The sequence below is a fragment of the Prosopis cineraria genome, unplaced genomic scaffold (assembly GCF_029017545.1).
Source record: "Prosopis cineraria cultivar Desert tree isolate PC_DT_omini unplaced genomic scaffold, ASM2901754v1 PC5, whole genome shotgun sequence".
Lineage (NCBI taxonomy): Eukaryota > Viridiplantae > Streptophyta > Magnoliopsida > Fabales > Fabaceae > Prosopis > Prosopis cineraria.
Genome location: NW_026555336.1, coordinates 34505369 through 34526434, shown reverse-complemented (window position 1 = coordinate 34526434; position 21066 = coordinate 34505369). Strand labels below are relative to the sequence as shown.

The following is a 21066-nucleotide window of genomic DNA, read 5'->3' as shown; positions in this document are numbered from 1 at the left end:
TGTGAAATTTTATCTATTATTTTTTAATAGTTGGATTGAACATATATTCAATGCTTACATATTACCTGTAAAAATCAGTAACTAGAAGAAAGGATGGAGAGGAGTTACCAGTTCCGAAGCTAATAAAAAAATTGAAATTCATTCAAAAATGGAATAATATATTGAAGGAGTTTCTGTTCTTTTCTTTTATTTGACCAGCAGAAGGAGTTTGGTTTCAAAGTTCAATGTTAATTATACGTGGAAGCAAAATAATGTGATTGGAAACATATCTATTAAAGCTAAAACCATAGTTTTGGTAAAAGCTATTGTAACTAAAAAACGCGTTTTCCAAACATTGTTCTCTTGGACTCTCCCACCAACTACACCATTCATTTCTATATCATTAACAATCACTCCACTTTCTTTTCACTCCTCTCAGTCATTTCTTAAGTAAATAATATTAATATGTAATACATAGCCATTATATCATATAACAGTTAATTACACAGCCACGTCATGTCATATAAGCTAAATTCTTGTTTGAATCTCATGGCCCATCCCATATTGCCATGGCACAGGAAAATGTTTGTTTGTTTTTACAATTAATCATTCGTTTTCTATAATTTTAAATTGATTATAACTCAATTTTTAATAATTCAATAAAACTTAATCCATGTAGTTTAATTAATTCAGTTGAAAATGAATATTTTAATTTTAATTAAAATCAATAATTTTAATTAACCATTTAAAACTTTTGTCCCTACATTATTTAAAAAATAAATTTAGTGTTTAAATTTTATTTTCTAAAATGTAGAGACTGAGTTGAAGGACTGAAGTTGTTTTCTAAAATATGGAGATTGAATCGAAATTTATAAACTAAGTTTTAGCTAATTCAAATTATAGGGACTGGATTGTGTGAGTTCAAATGTTAAGAAGCTGAATTTTAATTGAGTTAAAATTTGAATCAAAGGATTAATTTTCCCAGAAATTTTTATTTACAAAAGACACCTTAAGTTCTAAAACATGCTTTCTTTCCCTGCAATATTTGATTTGATACCATGAGAGCTCCCACTAACTTCATCATTAAGTTTGACTAACTTGCACTATTTTGAGAGCCATCATCACATCGAGGAATTTCTGGAAATCAATCTGTGGAAACATTTTTTTTTTACTACATTCAGTTTATTGTTTTTTCCTGTGGGGAGATTAAATTAATGTATTAAAATGCATGTATATTTACGTGGATTTAAAAAATTCAGCAGGTTTCGGTGGGTTAGTCAAATTGTCGATCTAACTATGAACGTTAAAGGGCTTGTTTTGGGGGGAAAATATTAATTGTTTGACGCGGCGCTTGATGTTTAATTTTTGCTCTTATTTTGAAGTTGATACACGAACACAAAAATTTGAACATAATTTATGAATAGAACTAGAGACTAAAGAATAGGCTTTAAAATTTTAGAAAAAATGACATTAAATTTTTAAAATAATAATTTTATGACATTCAAGATTCTGACAAATTTCTTTTAAAATTAATTATAAATATTAATTAAAAAGTTATAAATTTAATAATTTTAATTATAAATAAAATATTTAAGTTTTAAATTATAATTAAAATTTATGTTTGTAATTATTTAAATTAATATTTATAATTTTTTATTTTGAGATTTTGTTCTTATTCTTTCAACACTCTCTCCATGTAGGGTAAATTATTTTATTTTTGTTCAATGATTGGGGAAATGATGACAAACAGGGCTAATAATGGAGAATGGTGGGGTCACATTCAATAAATGATCGGATGCATTTGCCTGAACAAAATTTCAACTAAAGATTATAAATGTAATTTAATTGATAATAAATTTTAAAAAAATTTAAAACTTCAATTCAATTAAAAAATAAATGAAGTAAAAATAATTTTAATAATAAAAAAATTAAAATATCATTCACTTATTAATTGTTTGAAACATGAAATTATTTATTATTAATTATTCATTTATTTATTTATCAATACGAGTTATAAATTATATGGTTTGATTATTAATGATGTAAATTACAAAATCAATGTGACTCAACAAGCTTAATCATGTTTGCATTTTTAATTATTGATTATTGAAAGCATAATCTAGACACCTTGAGTATCCATGCACGAAATATTTAAACGTGGAGTCGTTATACCTGCCACTCAATTAATTAATGTTTAGATAATTTTTGTTACCGAATTAAATATCTACCATTGTTTAGCACATTAATTAAAACTTAAAAAGAGTTTGAATCTGATCATCTTTACGGCCCATTATCCTTAAATTTGCTGTGACTCTTTACACTTACAATTGTTGATATGCTATTTTTATTTTTATGTTTTCTTTGACAAATGAGTTAAACAAAATGGGAGCAAATCCTTTAAAATGGAGATCCGTTACTTTTTGTAAAGTTTGTCAATATTTTTAAATTTTATTATTTTTGATAAAATATAAAGTCTCATCCTTTTATTCAAAAAAAGAGAGAGAGAAAATCATAAAATTTGCATATTTTCAAGAGAGAATGATGGTTAGGTTTCAAAAATTTGAATTAATAATAGTTAGGTTCTTGACACTTTTTTTTAAATAAATTATAAATATTAATTCAAACAGTTAAAAAAATTCCTACTACAATTTAAAAGTTACATTTAATACTTATATATGTGTGTAATTAAAACTTTTAAATTTATAATTATTTAAGTTGATATTTTTAACTTAATTTTTTCAAAAAATTATATTAAAAATTCAACTGTCATTAATTTAATATTTTAATATATAATTATCATTCTCTCAATTTTCAATTCAGTAGATTCATTCTCAAAGTATGCCCAAAGAAAACTCTCCCTCTCTCTAGATGAGTCTGGTTACACGTCACGTATGTCACTCTCTAAAACCTTTACTAAATCTTAAAGGAATATTTTTGATAAAGTGCGGTAAGATTAAGTATTTAACTGTACTTAGCTGTAAAGAAGTGAGATCAAAAGTAAGGACTTGTTTGAAAACTTATTTTAAAAATAATTTTCTGTTCCCCAAAATAAAAAAAAATATATATTTGATCACATATTTTAAAAAGTATTTTAAAAAATAAAAAATAAAATATTATTCTAAAAAATAAAAAAATAAAAATAATTTTTAAATGTTTTGTGATCATTGCTCTAAAAAATAAGAAAGAATGAAAAAACACCTATTATTATTATTTTTTTATTTTTAAAATATATTTTACAAAATACCAATTCTCAAAAAATAAAATAAAAATAATTTTAAACAGCCCCTACATCCACGAGATGTCGCCTTGCTTTATGAAATGGATAGTGAATTAATAATTTAAATTTAATTTCAAGAATTTCATTTTCAAAAAATAAAAAAACTAACTTAATCAGTGCATCATTAGGTTAAAAAAAACTAAAATTACTTGTCATCATCATTTCATGTGACTCCATTTTTATTCATCTGTACGCGTATTACTTTTAACGCGTCATTATTTTTTCAGAACCATTTTATTTTATATTTTCATTTTATAATAATATTTTTGAAAAACACAATCTTTAATTTTTATAATTTTATTAAAATTTATTTTTAATTTTTATATTTTTTCAGTATTTTAAGAGAAATAAAAATTGTTGAAAAAATTATAGATATTACAAGTAAAATTTGATGAAATTATGGGAATTAAAAATTATGTTTTATTTATTATTTTAAAAAAATAATTAAAAAAAAGGAGGACGTGCAATCCAATGCGGTGCACATTGACCGTCAGCTGACAAAGACGGTGGCTCGATGGCTTTTAGTGAAACAGTAGAAGTACTCATTGAAGGAGAAAACGAAGGGAAACGCAAAAAGATAATGCGGCAAAGCATGAAATTCAAAGAAAGACAAAGCTAGTGGATGTGGATCCTTTCATTTCTGATCGCATTTGTATATATTTTGAATCCAATTTTAACTTTAATTTCATACGCCAACCCACACAGTGTTTCCAACATCATCTTCTCCCAACTTGTCCCATTTCATAATTTGCACGCATGTTATATATATATATATATATATATATAAATTAATTATTTAATTCTTATAATTTTAATCTAATTATAACTCAACTCTTAAAATTTTAACTTAATTGTAAATCAGTCGCTGAACTTTATTTCTTATAATTAATTCTCAAAATTTCAACCATTAATATTAGTCCCTATATTTTAAAAAATAAAATTATAAAAATTAAAAATATTTTAAAATTTATTACTAATATCTTAAATTACCAAATCCTTTTTAATCTTTGTAAATATTAAAGTTTTAAAATATTTTTGGGCAAAAAAAATAAAACCATTTTCAGATTATAGGAAATATTAGGTAACAATATTGTTCACTAATATTTGTGGTGTTGGTGATAGTTACGACGGAGGAATTTAATAGAATTACTATTAATGGATTCGAATTAGAGCTTCTAGAGTGTGAAAGTACTACGATGGAAAAAAGAATAAAAATACATAGCGAAGTAGGAACCAATATTTAAAGATAATCAGTCAACAATATTGTTGGATGAATAGATAATCATTCAACAACAGATATTGACTATAATAAATTATTTGATTCATCCCATGAACACTGTACCCATTATATTCAAAGATAGATAAAATCAAGGTTATCTAATTAACGAATGATCATTCAATAAGTGAAACTGAAATGATAATTTGATAAATAAGTTTCACTTTGGGTTAGCTGATATGTAAAAATTCATAGCTAAAATAACAAACAAAAAGACGAGGAAAATATATATTACATTTAGGAAAAAAAAAACAAAAATGAAGATAAATTATACGGAAAGTTGATTATAGGTTCTCTTGGTCTATTTGTTGAATAAATAGATAAGAATTTTTTTGCGTAATTATAGTCATCTCAGTAAATATTTATCCGAAATTTTTAAATTTGAACTTTGTTGAAGATTAGAATACAATTTTAAAGATTAAAAACATTTTAATATTTTAATATTTTAATATTTATAAATATTAAAGGGGTTTAATAATTTAAGATATTAATAATAAATTTTAAAATATTTTTATTCTTTATAATTTATTTTTAAAAATATAGGAACCAATATTTAAGAGGTTAAAGCTTCATGGATTAAATTGTAAGAGACAAAATTCAGAGATTAATTTACAATTGAATCAAAATTTTAAAAACTGATTTACAGTCAAGTTAAAACTTCAAAAACTAAGTTATATATAGTTAAAATTTAGAGATTAAATTATAATTAGGTTAAAATTATAAAGATTAAATGATTAATTTTTTCTATTCTTTTTTATTTGCTAATTAGTTATTGATGAAGATAATATATAGTTATATACCTTGTTTGACATGTGACACGAGTTTAGTTTCGGATTATAATTAACCACATTTAATTTTGACTTTTTCCCCTGGACCAGAAGCATTGAAACCTCAATGAAATATGGATAGATGATTAGCTTGGTTCACATGATCATTAAACAAACCTTGATTCAAAAGACTCATTCGATCACTCCAATTCCCTGAAATCATTATTCTTATTAATAACAAATGTTACGACTCTTATCCTGTCTTTGTGATTGTTAAAAATGTTAGATGTCTCTTTATAAAAGATTAGATTATTACTTTTAATCATGTCTATAAAAAAGTAAATAATTATACAAACTTTCTGACTTATAAGATTCTTTATGAAGATTTTATATTTTTTATTTTTATCAATCTGCCTCTGACTATATAAGCCTCATAATTTTTGATATAATTAAACCTTAATTTTTTTGTACGCTTTTCCTATGATCTGGTATTTGAAAAAAACAAAAAAACTCATTCAATCAGGAGGTGGTTCTGCCGTATTAACTCTCCTTTGTTTAGTTGAGCACTGCTTGTGTGCCAATCAACATAGATATTTGCTTCAATGTGGGCGTGCGCGCGCGCTCGTGGGATATCTCGCAATCTTCTAAAACAAAGCGTGTTCAGATCTTTTAAGCTACACAACAAAGTTGGGAGATAAAACAATTGGATGGGACTCACCCTTTGCCTTTCAAGTGATGCCTATTTATTATCAACTGGCCATATTTCTTATCCTGCCAAAAAAAAGGGTCGATCAATCTAAAAGAAATTAAAGTAGTACTTGAAAATAGAATATTTCTATTCCCACCTTTTGGTAATGACTAAAGATCCATTTGTTTTTCTTCCATTTCACATTCATAAGGTAAAATTTTACTTTTAAAAAGTTAGAATTTACTTGGGTAGAATATTTTGTAGGAAAGTACATCTTGAAAGTACATTCAAACAGTAGCTAAAAGTGAATTTCTGAAACGTAATTATTTAAAGCTTTTAAAAAGTGAATTTAAAAAGTATGATATTATTTAACCATACTATCCTAAGTTTAATCTCTTATTCTTTTATTTAAAAATATAATTATTAGGTATCAATTTTTTTAGTATTATAAATTGAATAATTAATCATGTTAATTTTTAGCATTAATGTATAATAAAAATTACAAATCTTTATTACATCTTTTAAAATTACAAATTAAAAAAATACAAATAACTAAAGATTAAATTTTTACCATTATAGATTAAAATTTATGTTATTTAAAATCTTTATTATATTTTTTAAATATTTTAAATATATTACATTTGTACAATAAAAATCATACATCATTATAAATTAATGTCCTTTTTAATAATTGTACATTTAAAAGTATATTTCACTATCACAAATCAAACAACTTTCAATGTATCAAACTAATTTTTGAAAAAATATATCCAAACAAATTTCGTTACAACAACTAACTTTTACTAAACTGATTTTCACCAAATAAACTTTTATCAAATAAAATTTTAGCAAACTACAAACCAAACGCACGCTAAATTTCTTTGGGGACGCCATTCGTCTTTTGGTACTGGCTAGCGAATGTTTTGCCAAAAAAAAATTGTATAAAAAATTAATATAAAATGAGGGCTGGTATAAAAATTCTAATTCAAATTTTTATATGTACAACTTGTATGTCTTGGGCTTACATTAATTTTTTTTTGGTAAGATCTTCAATTATAATTGTTGCAAAATATGAGCATAAATCTAAAGGGAGAACACATATAAAAAAAATGATATATTAAGTGAAAAAGTTTTTAACATTTATACACGCTACTTTATTAGTAAAATTTCTTGATATGAAACTCATGATAATAACTGATCACCCTCGTGTTAAATTTAATTATTTCTTACTTCAATTTCTAAGTCAAATACATCATGAAAGAAAAAACAGTTCGCGCAACATTGTTGGATATATCCTGAAAATGAATTGAAACGCACATGTCTGACCCTGTAGAAAATAAAGTGGATGACACACAGAAGAAATGTCATCATCCCCAGTAGAAAACAATGTGCAAGTGATGGTCATTCCATAATTCAAGTTGTCACATAACACAATTAAAACTAAATTAATTTAATTAGCAACATATAATTCAGATATAAATTACTTGATCTCGTATTAAGTCGATCCCATTATTACGCGACCTATATATATATATATATATATATCTTTCTATATTATTTTCTGTTCAGACAATGATTAATGTTGAACATCACTTATGGTTAAAGACAAAGTATTATCTGTTTATCTTCAAATGATAATGCACGTTCCTTTAGATAGATATTGTCCCACTTATACATTAATGCAAGCAAATGCTGGTCTTGTCACCCAATTTCCATTGATTATCGTACCTGACTTCATAAATTAGACCTGTTGGTTGCGGTTGCAACTGTTCCAGAAATAGCAAGCAAGAATATTTTATCTCCCAAAATAATCAATTTGCTTCTCTTTTTTTGACCAATAACAACTTGGCTTCGTCTAGTTTGATTGAGTCATTGTGATGTGAAACATGGAGGGAAAGGGGGAAAGAGATAAGGAGGGGACAAGAGGGAGGGGAGCTGGAACAATGCAGAATACTTTATTCAATCAATATCAATACTTCAGTTTTTTTTTTTTTTTAAAAAAACCTAGATTTATTTATAAAGCCTTATAAGTATTAAATTAATAATAATTCAAAATCTAATATAATCTTAAAAGATAGTAAGATAATCTAGATGACTTAGATATCTCATTTTATTAAAATAAACAAAATATAAAATAATCCTAGAAAATATAATGATAATGAAACCTAATTAAATTATAATTAACCTAATGGATATTTTAAATATTCTTATTCAAAAAATCATTGCTAAATAATCCTAAATTTCTAAAATTACTCTAATTATATCTTATCCCATATTCTATCATGATGCCATGTATTATATAAAGGAAAAGGTTGGGATGTGCAAATGGACAACATAATCTTCCAACTTGACTAGCTATACAATTAGATAGTAAGACTTTATTAAAAGGATTTTAATTTAAAAAGATTAAGATAAGATTTTTATTAAAATTTTAAAAAGGAAGCCAATGTTAAGCGTTTTCCCCTGGATGTTTCAAAATTTGGGCTTTGCAATGGGACAATATTTTCGAGCCCATGATTAAATATTTTCGACGACCCAAGCCCCTAGGTTGACTCAAAACGGTGGCCTGAAACTCTGGGCCTTGTCATATAACCAACTAGGCCAGCCTTGAGTGTGATGATGGGCTTAGCTTAAAACTCCCTCCGACACATACTTGACATTCCTTGGCAATAGACATGAGATCCAGACTTCCAAATTCCTATGTTCCTCTATACTAACAGTCAATATAGGCCACCTTCTGCTTCTTCACACAAGGCGTCGGCAATTTATTTGGACCAACTTGACGTGTTATTCACGATGATTTAGGGAGCAACATATGCAAGAACACTTGAGGTGTGAAGCTGAACTGGGTCTTCAGCAACAATAACAAGTGTAATCCATGTATGAATTCATTATCCTAGCCCGCGTCAACCCACCAAGTTTCAGATAAATCCCTGCGCCTCCAACTCCAAATGAAGTGGCCTTATTTTTGGCAATTGATGTAGTCCAGAGATTGTGTTAATTAATGGCTTCACCAGAAAGCACGATTCCTTGTTGTTGCCGGCGATGAATATGCCGATGCTGGAGAAGCTCCCCTCGTCAGGGTCGCTGCCCGCGGTAATGTGCTGACCAAGGAAGGTGTAGTGGATGAAGGTTTCATGGCCACCTTTGCTACAAATCAAATCAGAGTCTGATTAATCTCTCCCAAACTTCACATCTCTCAAAATGAATTACGATAATGATGCTCTTATCGATCGCTTTAATTTGTTCCTCCCATCATTGATCACTTTCACTCTCAAAAGACAGCTATGTACAGGGAAGGGCATTGGAGCGCTGACTGGCTCGCTAATTGGAGTGATATTTAGAGTCACATAGTTGTCTTCTTCTTCTTCTTCTTCTTTTTGGATATTCATCGGGGCCCAACCGAGGCAATGCCCAAGATGTCCCTATCGCATAAACCCTCAGGTGGTTCCTGCAAAAGCTAAACGATATTGGTCTAGGTTAGAGCTGTAGCGAGACTTCTTAGACATATGCTTACATACATGTTATCTCAATCTCTCATAACCCCGTTATATTACTATAGTTATATGATATATGTTAATGATCCTTGCTTGTTCATTTTTGCTGTCACTTTCAGATTGATCTTGGGTTCATCAGGTGCGCTAGCTAGCTTTGATGAATAATATAAACAAATAAATATAGGTAGGTTGCATGTCGCAGCGGAATCGTGCAACACAGCTGTTTGTTGCAATTCCTGAGAGACAGTGAAAACTTTAAAAAGCAGACCATCTTGGATTATTAACCTCAGGCTTGGATATGACTATTGAGTGGGGGAAGAAGAGCTAGCTAGCATTTAATGAGACACGTGCTGTTCACAAATTGACCGCAGAGATGGCAAAAAGAGCCAGAGTGTAATGTTGGCCAGTGTGAAGACAGCAGTCTGATAAAGACCAGGAAGAGCGAGGAAGAAGCATAGAATTATAGTCACATACTTGTGTATCAGCAAAAGACAGTGCACATCAACAGTAAAATGACACGCCGCCACCAATTTGGAGGCAGTTCAAACATCACTGGCAATTGGTCTTCCACTTCCAACCGTGGCTCCCGGGTATCGAGAGTGATGGCTTGCTCTCATTTTGATTTTAACTTGTGCCCTCATGGGGTCATGCTGCATCACACTTAGTGTGTTTCAAGTTATGCGGTGAGTCAAAACCAGCCCACATACAAATAAACTAATTTTTCCTAACAAAATTAAGCATTAAGCATTTTTACAGATAGGGAGATTATATGGTTTATATGTAATATGGAAGTTGTTGCCACACAAAAATTTTATTTTCATTTATTAATAACTGCGGATATGTACTCGTACATATTATATATGATTTATAAATATTTGTATTACTCATAAGTTATGACTTGTATAAAAAAAATTGAACATTCAATAACTTTAGAAGAAAACTATTTAATTTTTCAAATGATTTAACTTTTCAACGAAATATGTATTTTGTGATTTGTCGCATGTACAGATGTTCAAACCACGTCTGCATTTGAAGACACGGAAAAATCTTACTCTTAGGATCTCCACAAATAATAATAATAATAAAAAAAAGATCTTCACAAAATAATCGAAGAGCGTTGAAGATGCAACAATGTTTTCCCTTCTTAAAATGACCGCCGAAATCTAGTCAAGAAATAATAATAATAATAGATCATGAAACTGTGTTTTTAGTTGGGAAAATTTCATTGAGGTCCTCTTGACCAGATTTATTAAAAAAAAAATCTCTTGAATTTATGATATGTCATTGCAATTTAGAAGTACTGATTTGATATTATATTTCATAAAGAAATAATAATATTGCCTCTCATTGAAAGAAAAGAGATGGACATAGATCAACAACAATTTAGAAAATGGACGCCGCATGTAGTGAAGCTGAAAATCACATATACCTCTATTACAAGAGATAAATCTCTTCAGGACTTGAATTAAGGCATTTGCAGATTAGCTACACCTCCGTCAATAGAGACATATCTCTTCAGGATTTGAACTAAAAGATCAACTCTTGTATATAATTAATTACAAGTAAGGTTTATTCATCATAATTACAAATTTTAAAATATAAAAAAAATATAAATAGAGATTCAAATCTTTCCATGACTTGAACTAGGACGTATGAAGATTAATGACAGCTCAGTCGTATAAGTTTCGACCTTAGTGTGTGTGTTTAATTACCTTACGACAATTATTAATTTGCTTGCTATACTTATTTGTTACAACACTGGCTTAAAACAATTTCAAAACATTGTGACAAACAAGTCATTAATATGTGTGGTATATGGAAAGTACATCGCGACATATGACATAAATTTTGTCAAAATTGCCCATGCTTAATTTTTCATTTCTGAAATAGTTTCTTTAGATCCTTTTACCTCTAATAAAATTATTTTTGGACAACTTAGCTTCTTGAGAATCATGCTTCACTTTTAATTACTTTTTCTATCATTTTATTTGGTTTAAATACTTGTTTTTAATAGATCCCATGATGTATACATTATTTAACTCAGTTTTCCATTGATAGTTATTTGTTTTAGTTATTTACTTCCTTATTTACCATGATAAATCTATTTTATTATATTTAATATTTTCTATCATGATAGATCATATTTTACCATGGTAGTCTAATTCAAGAAATGTTTGATTTCTAAAAAAAGCTCTTTTTACTATAGTATATTTTTATAAAAATAATTTCAACTCTTAATTACTATGGTAACCTTTTTTCTACTATAGTATAACGTTTCAAAATATTATCTAAAATCTTTTCCATCACGATAAATTTTTATTTACTATAGTAATGTTTTGAAAAGTAAGTTTTATCCTTTATTATTATGATGGACTCTTTTCTATCATGGTATGTATTTGATGGATAAAGTTTAGTATGAACTTGTATAATTTGCAAAAAATTGATGTAAATTTTAGAGTATTATAGCCAGCATCAATTAGCGATTGGACTGTTAACTTTCATCGAGATTAGACTATGATCACCAACTAGGACAAGACCATTATCGCTGATCAAGACTGGTCCACTGATGCTTCTAGGGCTAGAACACCAATTCTGACCAGAACCAGACTGCTATTGCCGATTGAGAATGGACTACTTATGTTGTCCGAGTTTAGATAGTCAAGTTAACCGAGATTGAATTGCCGATGTCGTCCGAGTTGCCATTAAATTCAAACATAGAATTGAAAATTTAGAATTTTATTTAAGATTCAAACAAGTATTTTTAATATTATAATTTTAAATTTTTTATACCATCCAAATCAATGATTGAGAATTCATAAATTTTAAATGTGAGATTTTAAATATGAAATTTTAAATTTAAATTCTCAATCCAAATCCACCTATCAAAACACAACCTTAATTTATTATAAATTTTAAAAACTGAATTATAATTATAATGACCAAAGTATTAATTTTCTTAAAAAACATATGAATAGGTGATAAAATTTATATTTATAATAAGCTATAAAAGTTATAAATAATTGTTGGTTGGGTTTTATGATTTGGATTTGGAGCATTGTGTTACTTGCTAGGCGTGTTTGAGGAATGAATCCTCAAAATGAACAATAATAGATCAAATGATTGTGTGGGACTATAGGTTCTTAAGGTCTTTTATTACAATTTTCTTAAAGTGCCAAAGTTGGACAAGAAACTAAGGGGATCAAAAAACGTACGAGACTTGATTGCATTATTGATGAATAAATGCAACTAATACTTTGTTGGATGAAGAGAAAAATAGCCTCGCATGTCTAAGCCGTAGTGACAAAACTAGTCCCAAAGGGCGAACTTGTAATGATGTCGGGTCAATTCTTTTGAGTCTTTGCGTTTGGGCAAATTGATTTGGGTGTGTTGAGTTCATAAAGCGTCAAGAGAGAATTAGAGTTTATGCACTCATTGCCTTTTATATAAAAAGGCAACAACGCCCTCTTTTAAATTCAAATTTTGGTGCCAAGAAAGCAAGTAACTAGATAAGTGGGAGAATTGCCGGTGTGCCTCATCGGGAGAGGGTGGGAGTTGGAGGATTGGCTTGACGTGAGTTGCTATGCTTTTCAAACGCGGTGTTTCAGTTATCCGTGAACATGGCCGAATGTCCTAGGCTGCGGACTACTTTTATTTCTGATTTAAGACTCCCAAGACGCACATGTGGCCTGAGAGCGCCAATTCAGTCCACACAATCATATAATATAATTTATTTTTTAAATAATAAACATATAAAGATTTTATATAAATATAATATAATTCTACATATTCTAATTTAATTTTAGGAAAAAAAATAATTTTTAATCTTTACACTTTGCTGGTGTTTTATTACAGGTCCTTTCACTTTTTTCTCAATATTTTAAATCCCTATATCTTTATTTTTTGATGTTTTAAGTCCTTAAATGATTAAAATAATTAAATTGAAGGTATCTTAAATGAACGTAAAATATAAAAAGTAAAAATATAAAAATTTAAAATATTAAAAAATATACAAAGACTAATAAAAAAAAATATGAGTAAAGTGTTTTGCGTGAATTAAAAATTATGCTTTTTTTTATTTTATATTTATCGCCACATATATCGTGGAAGCTCGGGAAGTCACGTGGTTTCTCAAGGTTGAGCCAAAAAGCATCGGGTTTCTCAGTACGCACATTACGCAGGAAGAAGCCAAAATCAGGAAATGGCGAGGAGGAACTCGGGAAGTAGAAGAGGGGATCTTGGACTTAGCCAAGCATTCGTATGTTTCTAACTCAATTTTCTGCGTTATCCAAACACGGCAATAAACAGTAAATTCAATCGCTGACTGCAGGTGTTCTCGTTGCAGCTTTTGTTTGCCTTATCATAGATTTCTTGTGCTCCTCTTCAAAATAATTTTTAAAAATTTTTGCTTTCTACTATATTTTAAAGGTAGCAGCTGACTTTGATAAAATCACCAAACCCACCTTAGTAAGCTCAACCAGCAGTCCTCCTGGTAGTTTCCAGAGCAAGCTTGGTCAGCACAGATCTCTAACTGGTAATCATGATTTAAGAAACTCACTTGAGCCTGATATGTGGAGAAGTTGGATTATTCAGAGAAATGGTTCCTCATTTGAAAATTTTGAAGGTAATCTATGTGAATACTTTATGGGTTGTGTCCGGCTTAGTCAAGAGGATCAACTAATGTCTTTGTAATAATACTCCATATAGATGCTGAAATTGCACCCGGTGGAACTGGTCAAGGAGCTGGGGCTGATGTTTCAGGAAATGATGTTCTTGAAATAAGACAGTTTGCTGCTACACCTATAAATAGAGAGGGAGACTCAAGTCCTCCTGGTGGGAAGGCAAATTACAAGGAAATAAAAAGCCGCATCCAGCAGCTGGAGTCGGAGCTATCTTCAGTACTTCAGTCATTGAGGTCTGGCGTGGATGAAGTTGGAATGCAGACGGTGAGTAGTGAATAAGGGTCACTTTACTGTAAATTACCGCAGCCAAATTGGGAAAAGGGGAAATAGCACAGTTATACTTTGTTTAGCTTAGGTCTATGCACCTTTTTTATGTATCACAAATCACAATAATTCAGTAATTGGTTATGCTTTTCCTTGACCCTGATCTAATCTTAATTTTAGACATATAGGAAAATAAAATGCTTATATGAAAAGTGAACGAGGGTGAATCTTGTTGCCATTTTTCTTTCCTAGATAATAGAGGGGAGGGGAGCCTTGGTGCAACTTTCTTTTGGATGGAGAAAAATTCACAAAACCAATCAATCATTAAAGGATATTATCCGTTAATTTATGTCATCCCATGATACATTATGTTAGAGTATATGTGCCAAATGATGATTATTAAACTAGAACTCTTTGTGCTTGTTGTTATGCTCATGTAAAATCAGGACTATCTTGTATTGATGATGAAAGAGTTTTAATCTTTTTTCCTTTTGTTAATTTGGATTCCTTTAAGCTCAATGAGCCTATCTGATCCTGATTGCTTTTTTTATAATTTTTTTTTCTTTTACTTTGGTGATCAACACAAAGAACTCTCTCCTTGGGATGTTATGCTAATCTTCCTTCCCTGCTGTATGTTCTTCAATAGGGCAAGAAACGATTTGGGTGTGTTGAGTCAATTCTTTTGAGTCTTTGCGTTTGGGCAAATTGATTTGGGTGTGTTGAGTTCATAAAGCGTCAAGAGAGAATTAGAGTTTATGCACTCATTGCCTTTTATATAAAAAGGCAACAACGCCCTCTTTTAAATTCAAATTTTGGTGCCAAGAAAGCAAGTAACTAGATAAGTGGGAGAATTGCCGGTGTGCCTCATCGGGAGAGGGTGGGAGTTGGAGGATTGGCTTGACGTGAGTTGCTATGCTTTTCAAACGCAGTGTTTCAGTTATCCGTGAACATGGCCGAATGTATTAGGCTGCGGACTACTTTATTTCTGATTTAGGACTCCCAAGACGCACATGTGGCCTGAGAGCGCCAATTCAGTCCACACAATCATATAATATAATTTATTTTTTAAATAATAAACATATAAAAATTTTATATAAATATAATATAATTCTACATATTCTAATTTAATTTTAGAAAAAGAAATAATTTTTAATCTTTACACTTTGTTCATATTTTATTATAGGTTGGTTCACTTTTTTTAAGTATTTTGAATCTTTATACCTTCATTTTTTAATATTTTAGATCTGTAAATGATTAAAATGATCAAAGTGAAGGTACTTAAACGAACATAAAACATGAAAAATAAAAATATAAAAATTTAAATATTAAAAAAATATAAAAATTAATAATAAAATTTGAGTAAAGTGTTCTGCATGAATTAAAAATTATGTTTTTTTATTTTATATTTATCGCCACATATATCGTGGAAGCTCGGGAAGTCACGTGGTTTCTCAAGGTTGAGCCAAAAAGCATCGGGTTTCTCAGTACGCACATTACGCAGGAAGAAGCCAAAATCAGGAAATGGCGAGGAGGAACTCGGGAAGTAGAAGAGGGGATCTTGGACTTCGCCAAGCATTCGTATGTTTCTAACTCAATTTTCTGCGTTATCCAAACACGGCAATAAACAGTAAATTCAATCGCTCTTTTCCTTTCTTTTCTCTATTTCTTATTCAGGCTTTGCTTTCCCCGCAAGTGTCCGGCGGAGCACGCTGACAACCAAAAAAATAAAAGGAAACAAGCCAAATAATTCAGTGACAGTGTTGAAAGCGAGGGACCAAATCATTAATGCAGTCCCTCGCTTTTCAGTGGTTTTGTTCGGCGCTTGATTAACTCTCTTAAGTCTTACCCATTTCTTCATCTCCCGCCTTTCGCCACCTTCATTCTTGGCCTTCTGCCGATATACTGTTCGACGAAATGCCTGAACCATGCATTCCCTTACTGCTTCTGCTTGCTTGCTTCTCCCCCACAATTCCTTAGCGGATTTGAGCTCTCTGCGCTTTCCCTCCCATTTGTTTGTCGTTGATTCGTGGGGACGGAGGAGGGCGGTGCAGCAGTTCACGGCTTTGAATCTTGTCAACGAGACTGGGTCGCTGCTGGGGTGCTTGGATTCTTTCAAGAAGGGGAACTGTTACAAAGGTTTGTATTGGGGTTACTCTGGGTTCTTGAGAAGGTGCAAAGACTGGGATTGCGAGGGAGATTTCTCTCTCGAGGCGGAGATTTTGGAGTTCATGAAGAATTCCAAAAAGCCAAAAGCGTTTCCAACCAAGAAAGAGTTGATTGATTCTGGAAGGATGGATTTGGTTGATGCCATCATCAAAAAAGGAGGCTGGCTTGCCCTTGGGTGGGATTTGGATGAAGATGCCGAAAAAGGATCGGGAGAAGTGCATGTTCAAGATGAGGATTTATTGTCCAAGAATGAATGTGATGCTATATACCATAGCAGTAAATTTGAAATCGAGAAAATTCGGGCTTCTGGCCGAGTTTTTTCATCAGCTAACTATTCTCAACTAGCTGTATCGCCTGGTAGATCAGTGTGAGACTTCCGTTTTGATGCACATTTTTCATTAGCAGTACTGTTGCATAAATGTTTGCCGCCTGAGCTATAGGGAGTGGTTTAGGAACCCCAAAGCGGGTTTCAATGCTATCAACTCTGTGGAATCTGTACTCATGTACTCCTTCATCTTGATGTCCTAATATGTTAATCTAACGCAAATGTAATTTTTTGGACATCACGATTTGTTATAATATTCCACGATGTCATTCTTTTTCTTTGCCTTGTTGCTATTCTTTAATGCATGCATTAAATATGAATCTTGAACTGGTAGCATAAGTTTAATTTCCTGTCTGACAGGGAAATTGCTGAGCAGTCTGGTATTGAGGGTATATTGAATCGACTGGAGAAAGAGAGAAATAGTGCTTTAGGACTTGGGTTCAGACACAAAGAAGATAATGTTTCACCTGGAGATAGTGAAGATAGAGACGAAAGTCATAATAGATCTACTATAAATTCAGTAAGTAAATTTTACTCCATTAAAATGTCTTTTATGATTCTATGGATTATTTGAATCGATATGTCAATGCCAATTATATGTAGATTCACAAGGTCTGGGATAATTGAATATTACTGGAATTTTATATAGATTGCATACTTTTAATTTGTGATCTATGATATATGTCAACTCATCAGTTAAAAAAGCTTGCTATTAGATGTTGTATAAAAAAGGTCAAACACTGGCTGACTGCAGGTGTTCTCGTTGCAGCTTTTGTTTGCCTTATCATAGATTTCTTGTGCTCCTCTTCAAAATAATTTTTAAAATTTTTTGCTTTCTACTATATTTTAAAGGTAGCAGCTGACTTTGATAAAATCACTAAACCCACCTTAGTAAGCTCAACCAGCAGTCCTCCTGGTGGTTTCCAGAGCAAGCTTGGTCAGCACAGATCTCTAACTGGTAATCATGATTTAAGAAACTCACTTGAGCCTCATATGTGGAGAAGTTGGATTATTCAGAGAAATGGTTCCGCATTTGAAAATTTTGAAGGTAATCTATGTGAATACTTTATGGGTTGTGTCCGGCTTAGTCAGGGGGATCAACTAATGTCTTTGTAGTAATACTCCATATAGATGCTGAAATTGCACCCGGTGGAACTGGTCAAGGAGCTGGGGCTGACGTTTCAGGAAATGATGTCCTTGAAATAAGACAGTTTGCTGCTACACCTATAAATAGAGAGGGAGACTCAAGTCCTCCTGGTGGGAAGGCAAATTACAAGGAAATAAAAAGCCGCATCCAGCAGCTGGAGTCGGAGCTATCTTCTGTACTTCAGTCATTGAGATCTGGCGTGGATAAAGTTGGAATGCAGACGGTGAGTAGTGAATAAGGGTCACTTTACTGTAAATTACGGTAGCCAAATTGGGAAAAAGGGAAACAGGACAGTTATACTTTGTTTAGCTTAGGTATATGCACCTTTTTTATGTATCACAAATCACAATAATTCAGTAATTGGTTATGCTTTGCCTTGACCCTCATCTAATCTTAATTTTAGACATATGGGAAAATAAGAGACTTATATGAAAAGTGAGAAGGTTAATCTTGTTGCCATTGTTCTTTCCTGGATAATAGAGGTGAGGGAAGCCTTGGTGCAACTTTCTTTTGAATGGAGAAAATTTCACAAAAACAATCAATCATTAAAGGATATTATCCGTTAATTTATGTCATCCCATCATACATTATGTTGGAGTATATGTGCCGAATGATGATTATTAACCTAGAACTCTTTGTGCTTGTAGTTATGCCTATGCAAAACCAGGAATATCTTGTATTGATGATGAAAGAGTTGTAACATTTTTTCCTTTTCTTAATTTGGATTCCTTTAAGCTCAATGAGCCTATCTGATCCTGATTGCTTTTTTTATAAATTTTTTTTCTTTTACTATGATGATTAGCACAAAGAAGCCTCTCCTTGGGATGTTATGCTAATCTTCCTTCCCTGCTGTATGTTCTTCAATAGGGCAAGAAAAGATCTGATGATGATCTTCAAAAGCTTTCTGATGCCTGGGAATTCCAGGAAAATGAGATCTTTAAAGCTCAGGATAGACTGCGCTCAATTCGTGCTAAATTGGCAGTGTTAGAAGGAAAGATGACGCTGGCAATAATGTATATGTAGATTCTATTCATTTCATTTCATATATCTCCAGTTACCTTAATATTGACGCTAATAGTGGCACATTCTTTTCTCCCAGGGATGCGAATAAGACCATTGAAGAGAAGCAGAAGAGGATTGATAATTCTCGTAGAGCTTTAACATTTCTAAAGACTATTTGTGTGGTTTGGCCAAATTCAGCCTCAGAAGTACTTCTTGCAGGATCATTTGATGGTTGGTCCTCCAAGGTATGGCCGCTTTTTGTGAACATTTTCAGATTGATCTAAAGTATCAGTATTGCCCAATAATAGATACATCAAAACTCTTTATGATGTGACCCATATCAAGTTGAGCATCCTTTTTGCACTTGGCAGGGCTTCTTAAAGTAGTGTTCTTTGAAGCTCAAGTTTGCATACTTCATTATTCTCGAAAAACTAACATTGAGTCATACCAGAAAATATATACAATCATAGGAGCATATTTGTATGCTAGAAACATCTTTTTTTTTTTTCGTTAATGATTTGTTCAGGACCTCCTTGACTTCCCTGTCTAGTTTATTTGTAATATTTTGTCTATATGTTTTTTGTGGCATTCTTGGGTTAAATTACACTGGAATATTACGTGTCTGTTACGTATCAAAATTTTTGGATGTCACACCCAATATACTAGTAAATCGTAAAATGCATATTTATAAAATTAGTGACAGATAGGTTTGATTGCAGAGAAAGATGGAGAAGTCAAATGCTGGTGTCTTTTCTGTGTACCTACAGTTGTATCCAGGAAAATATGAGGTTAGTTGTATTAATTTTTATGGTAAATGAGTAAATTAGCCTCTAAATTATAGGTTTAATAACGTCTGAGACTCTAAACTTATTTTTTGTACAATATTTCCTTTTAACTTTTGAAAATAATATAATCTAGCCTCTGCTATTAATAAAATTTAACTTTAACTATTAGTTGACAAAAAAAAAAACAGAAAAAACCTCAAAAATTACAAAGGACCAAAAAAAATTCTTAGTCCTTTTCTATAATTTTTGGGTTTTTGGGTCCTTTTTTAATAATTTTTGAGGTCTTTTTTGTTATTTTTTAGTCAACTAACAATCAAAGTTAACTTTTATTAATTGTAGAGGTCAAATTGCACCATTTTCAAAAGTTGAAGGGATATTACACAAAAGATGGGTTTAGAATCTCAGACACTTATAAACCCATAGTTTAGGAGCCAATTTGCTTATTTACCCAATTTCTAACATCTTAAAGCCATGTGATACTGTGTCAGGAAGCTAGGCCTAACAGGAATCTAAATGTTTTTTTGTCTTCCCTGTTGCAGATCAAGTTCATTGTTGATGGCGAATGGAAAATTGATCCCTTGCGCCCTATTGTTCAGAATAATGGCTATGAGAATAATCTCCTTATCATTCAGGAATAACGTGATTCATTTAAGCAAGCATGAGATAATATTTCTTTAGAACACAACAGATTACATGCACTAGGTTAGTCTTCCACTGATTTTTATTTGATTTTGACTCATGTAAATAATAGTGAGCAGCTAATTGATTCTTTGAACTTAGAGAGTATTTGTTACCTACTCGAGTGTAGCACTTTTAGGAGCCAATTGATACAGGTATTTTGACTAATTACAAGCTGAACTCATTCAATAATATCCGGCATGTTCTTACGACTTTTGGAGATGCTTACGTAGTACTTTATCGAACTATAGTGCTCGAAGTGAGTAACTGACCTGAATGGCATTCTCATGTTCCTGCGGTGGCCAAAGTTGGTGAAATGGTATGAGTTAAACCGTTTGTGTGTGTGTGTGTGTGGGTTTTTTCCCCCTCTGTAGGAAAAGGCTCTGGTGTCTTGCTTATTCTATTTTTCGCGCTTTGCAGTCTAAAATAGCCGAGTTAGTTGATTGTTATCATTATGTAGTTGACGTGCTAATTCCAGGCCACCAAATAGGTTTAATATTTCACATCCCTGGAAATGGGGCGTAATTTTTTAATGC

General features: G+C 31.0%; 1 protein-coding gene across 3 annotated transcripts; it reads left to right on the top strand.

Annotated features, from left to right (window-relative positions):
- Positions 1-13657: 13657 nt before the first annotated feature.
- On the top strand, positions 13658-20742 carry LOC129310416 (protein PTST homolog 2, chloroplastic). 3 transcript variants are annotated; one of them, XM_054952245.1, is made up of 9 exons: positions 13658-13739; positions 16102-16960; positions 17279-17438; positions 17771-17966; positions 18050-18288; positions 18933-19078; positions 19165-19312; positions 19787-19855; positions 20392-20742. In XM_054952245.1, exons 2-9 carry the CDS (start codon positions 16353-16355, stop codon positions 20488-20490), a joined length of 1665 nt encoding a protein of 554 aa, XP_054808220.1. In that variant the 5' UTR covers positions 13658-13739; positions 16102-16352; the 3' UTR covers positions 20491-20742. The 3 variants fall into 3 exon arrangements, with proteins under 3 accessions (XP_054808220.1, XP_054808221.1, XP_054808219.1); XM_054952244.1 differs by lacking the exon at positions 13658-13739 and adding an exon at positions 15891-16005; XM_054952246.1 differs by lacking the exons at positions 13658-13739; positions 16102-16960 and adding an exon at positions 14260-14427.
- Positions 20743-21066: the final 324 nt, after the last annotated feature.

Bases quoted from the DNA above. Each gene is read 5' to 3' on its own strand.
- LOC129310416 (XM_054952245.1), top strand. From the start codon at position 16,353: ATGCATTCCCTTACTGCTTCTGCTTGCTTGCTTCTCCCCCACAATTCC. The intron at 18,289-18,932 runs GTGAGTAGTGAA...GTTCTTCAATAG, and splicing joins ATAAAGTTGGAATGCAGACG to GGCAAGAAAAGATCTGATGA. The intron at 19,313-19,786 runs GTATGGCCGCTT...GTTTGATTGCAG, and splicing joins TTGATGGTTGGTCCTCCAAG to AGAAAGATGGAGAAGTCAAA.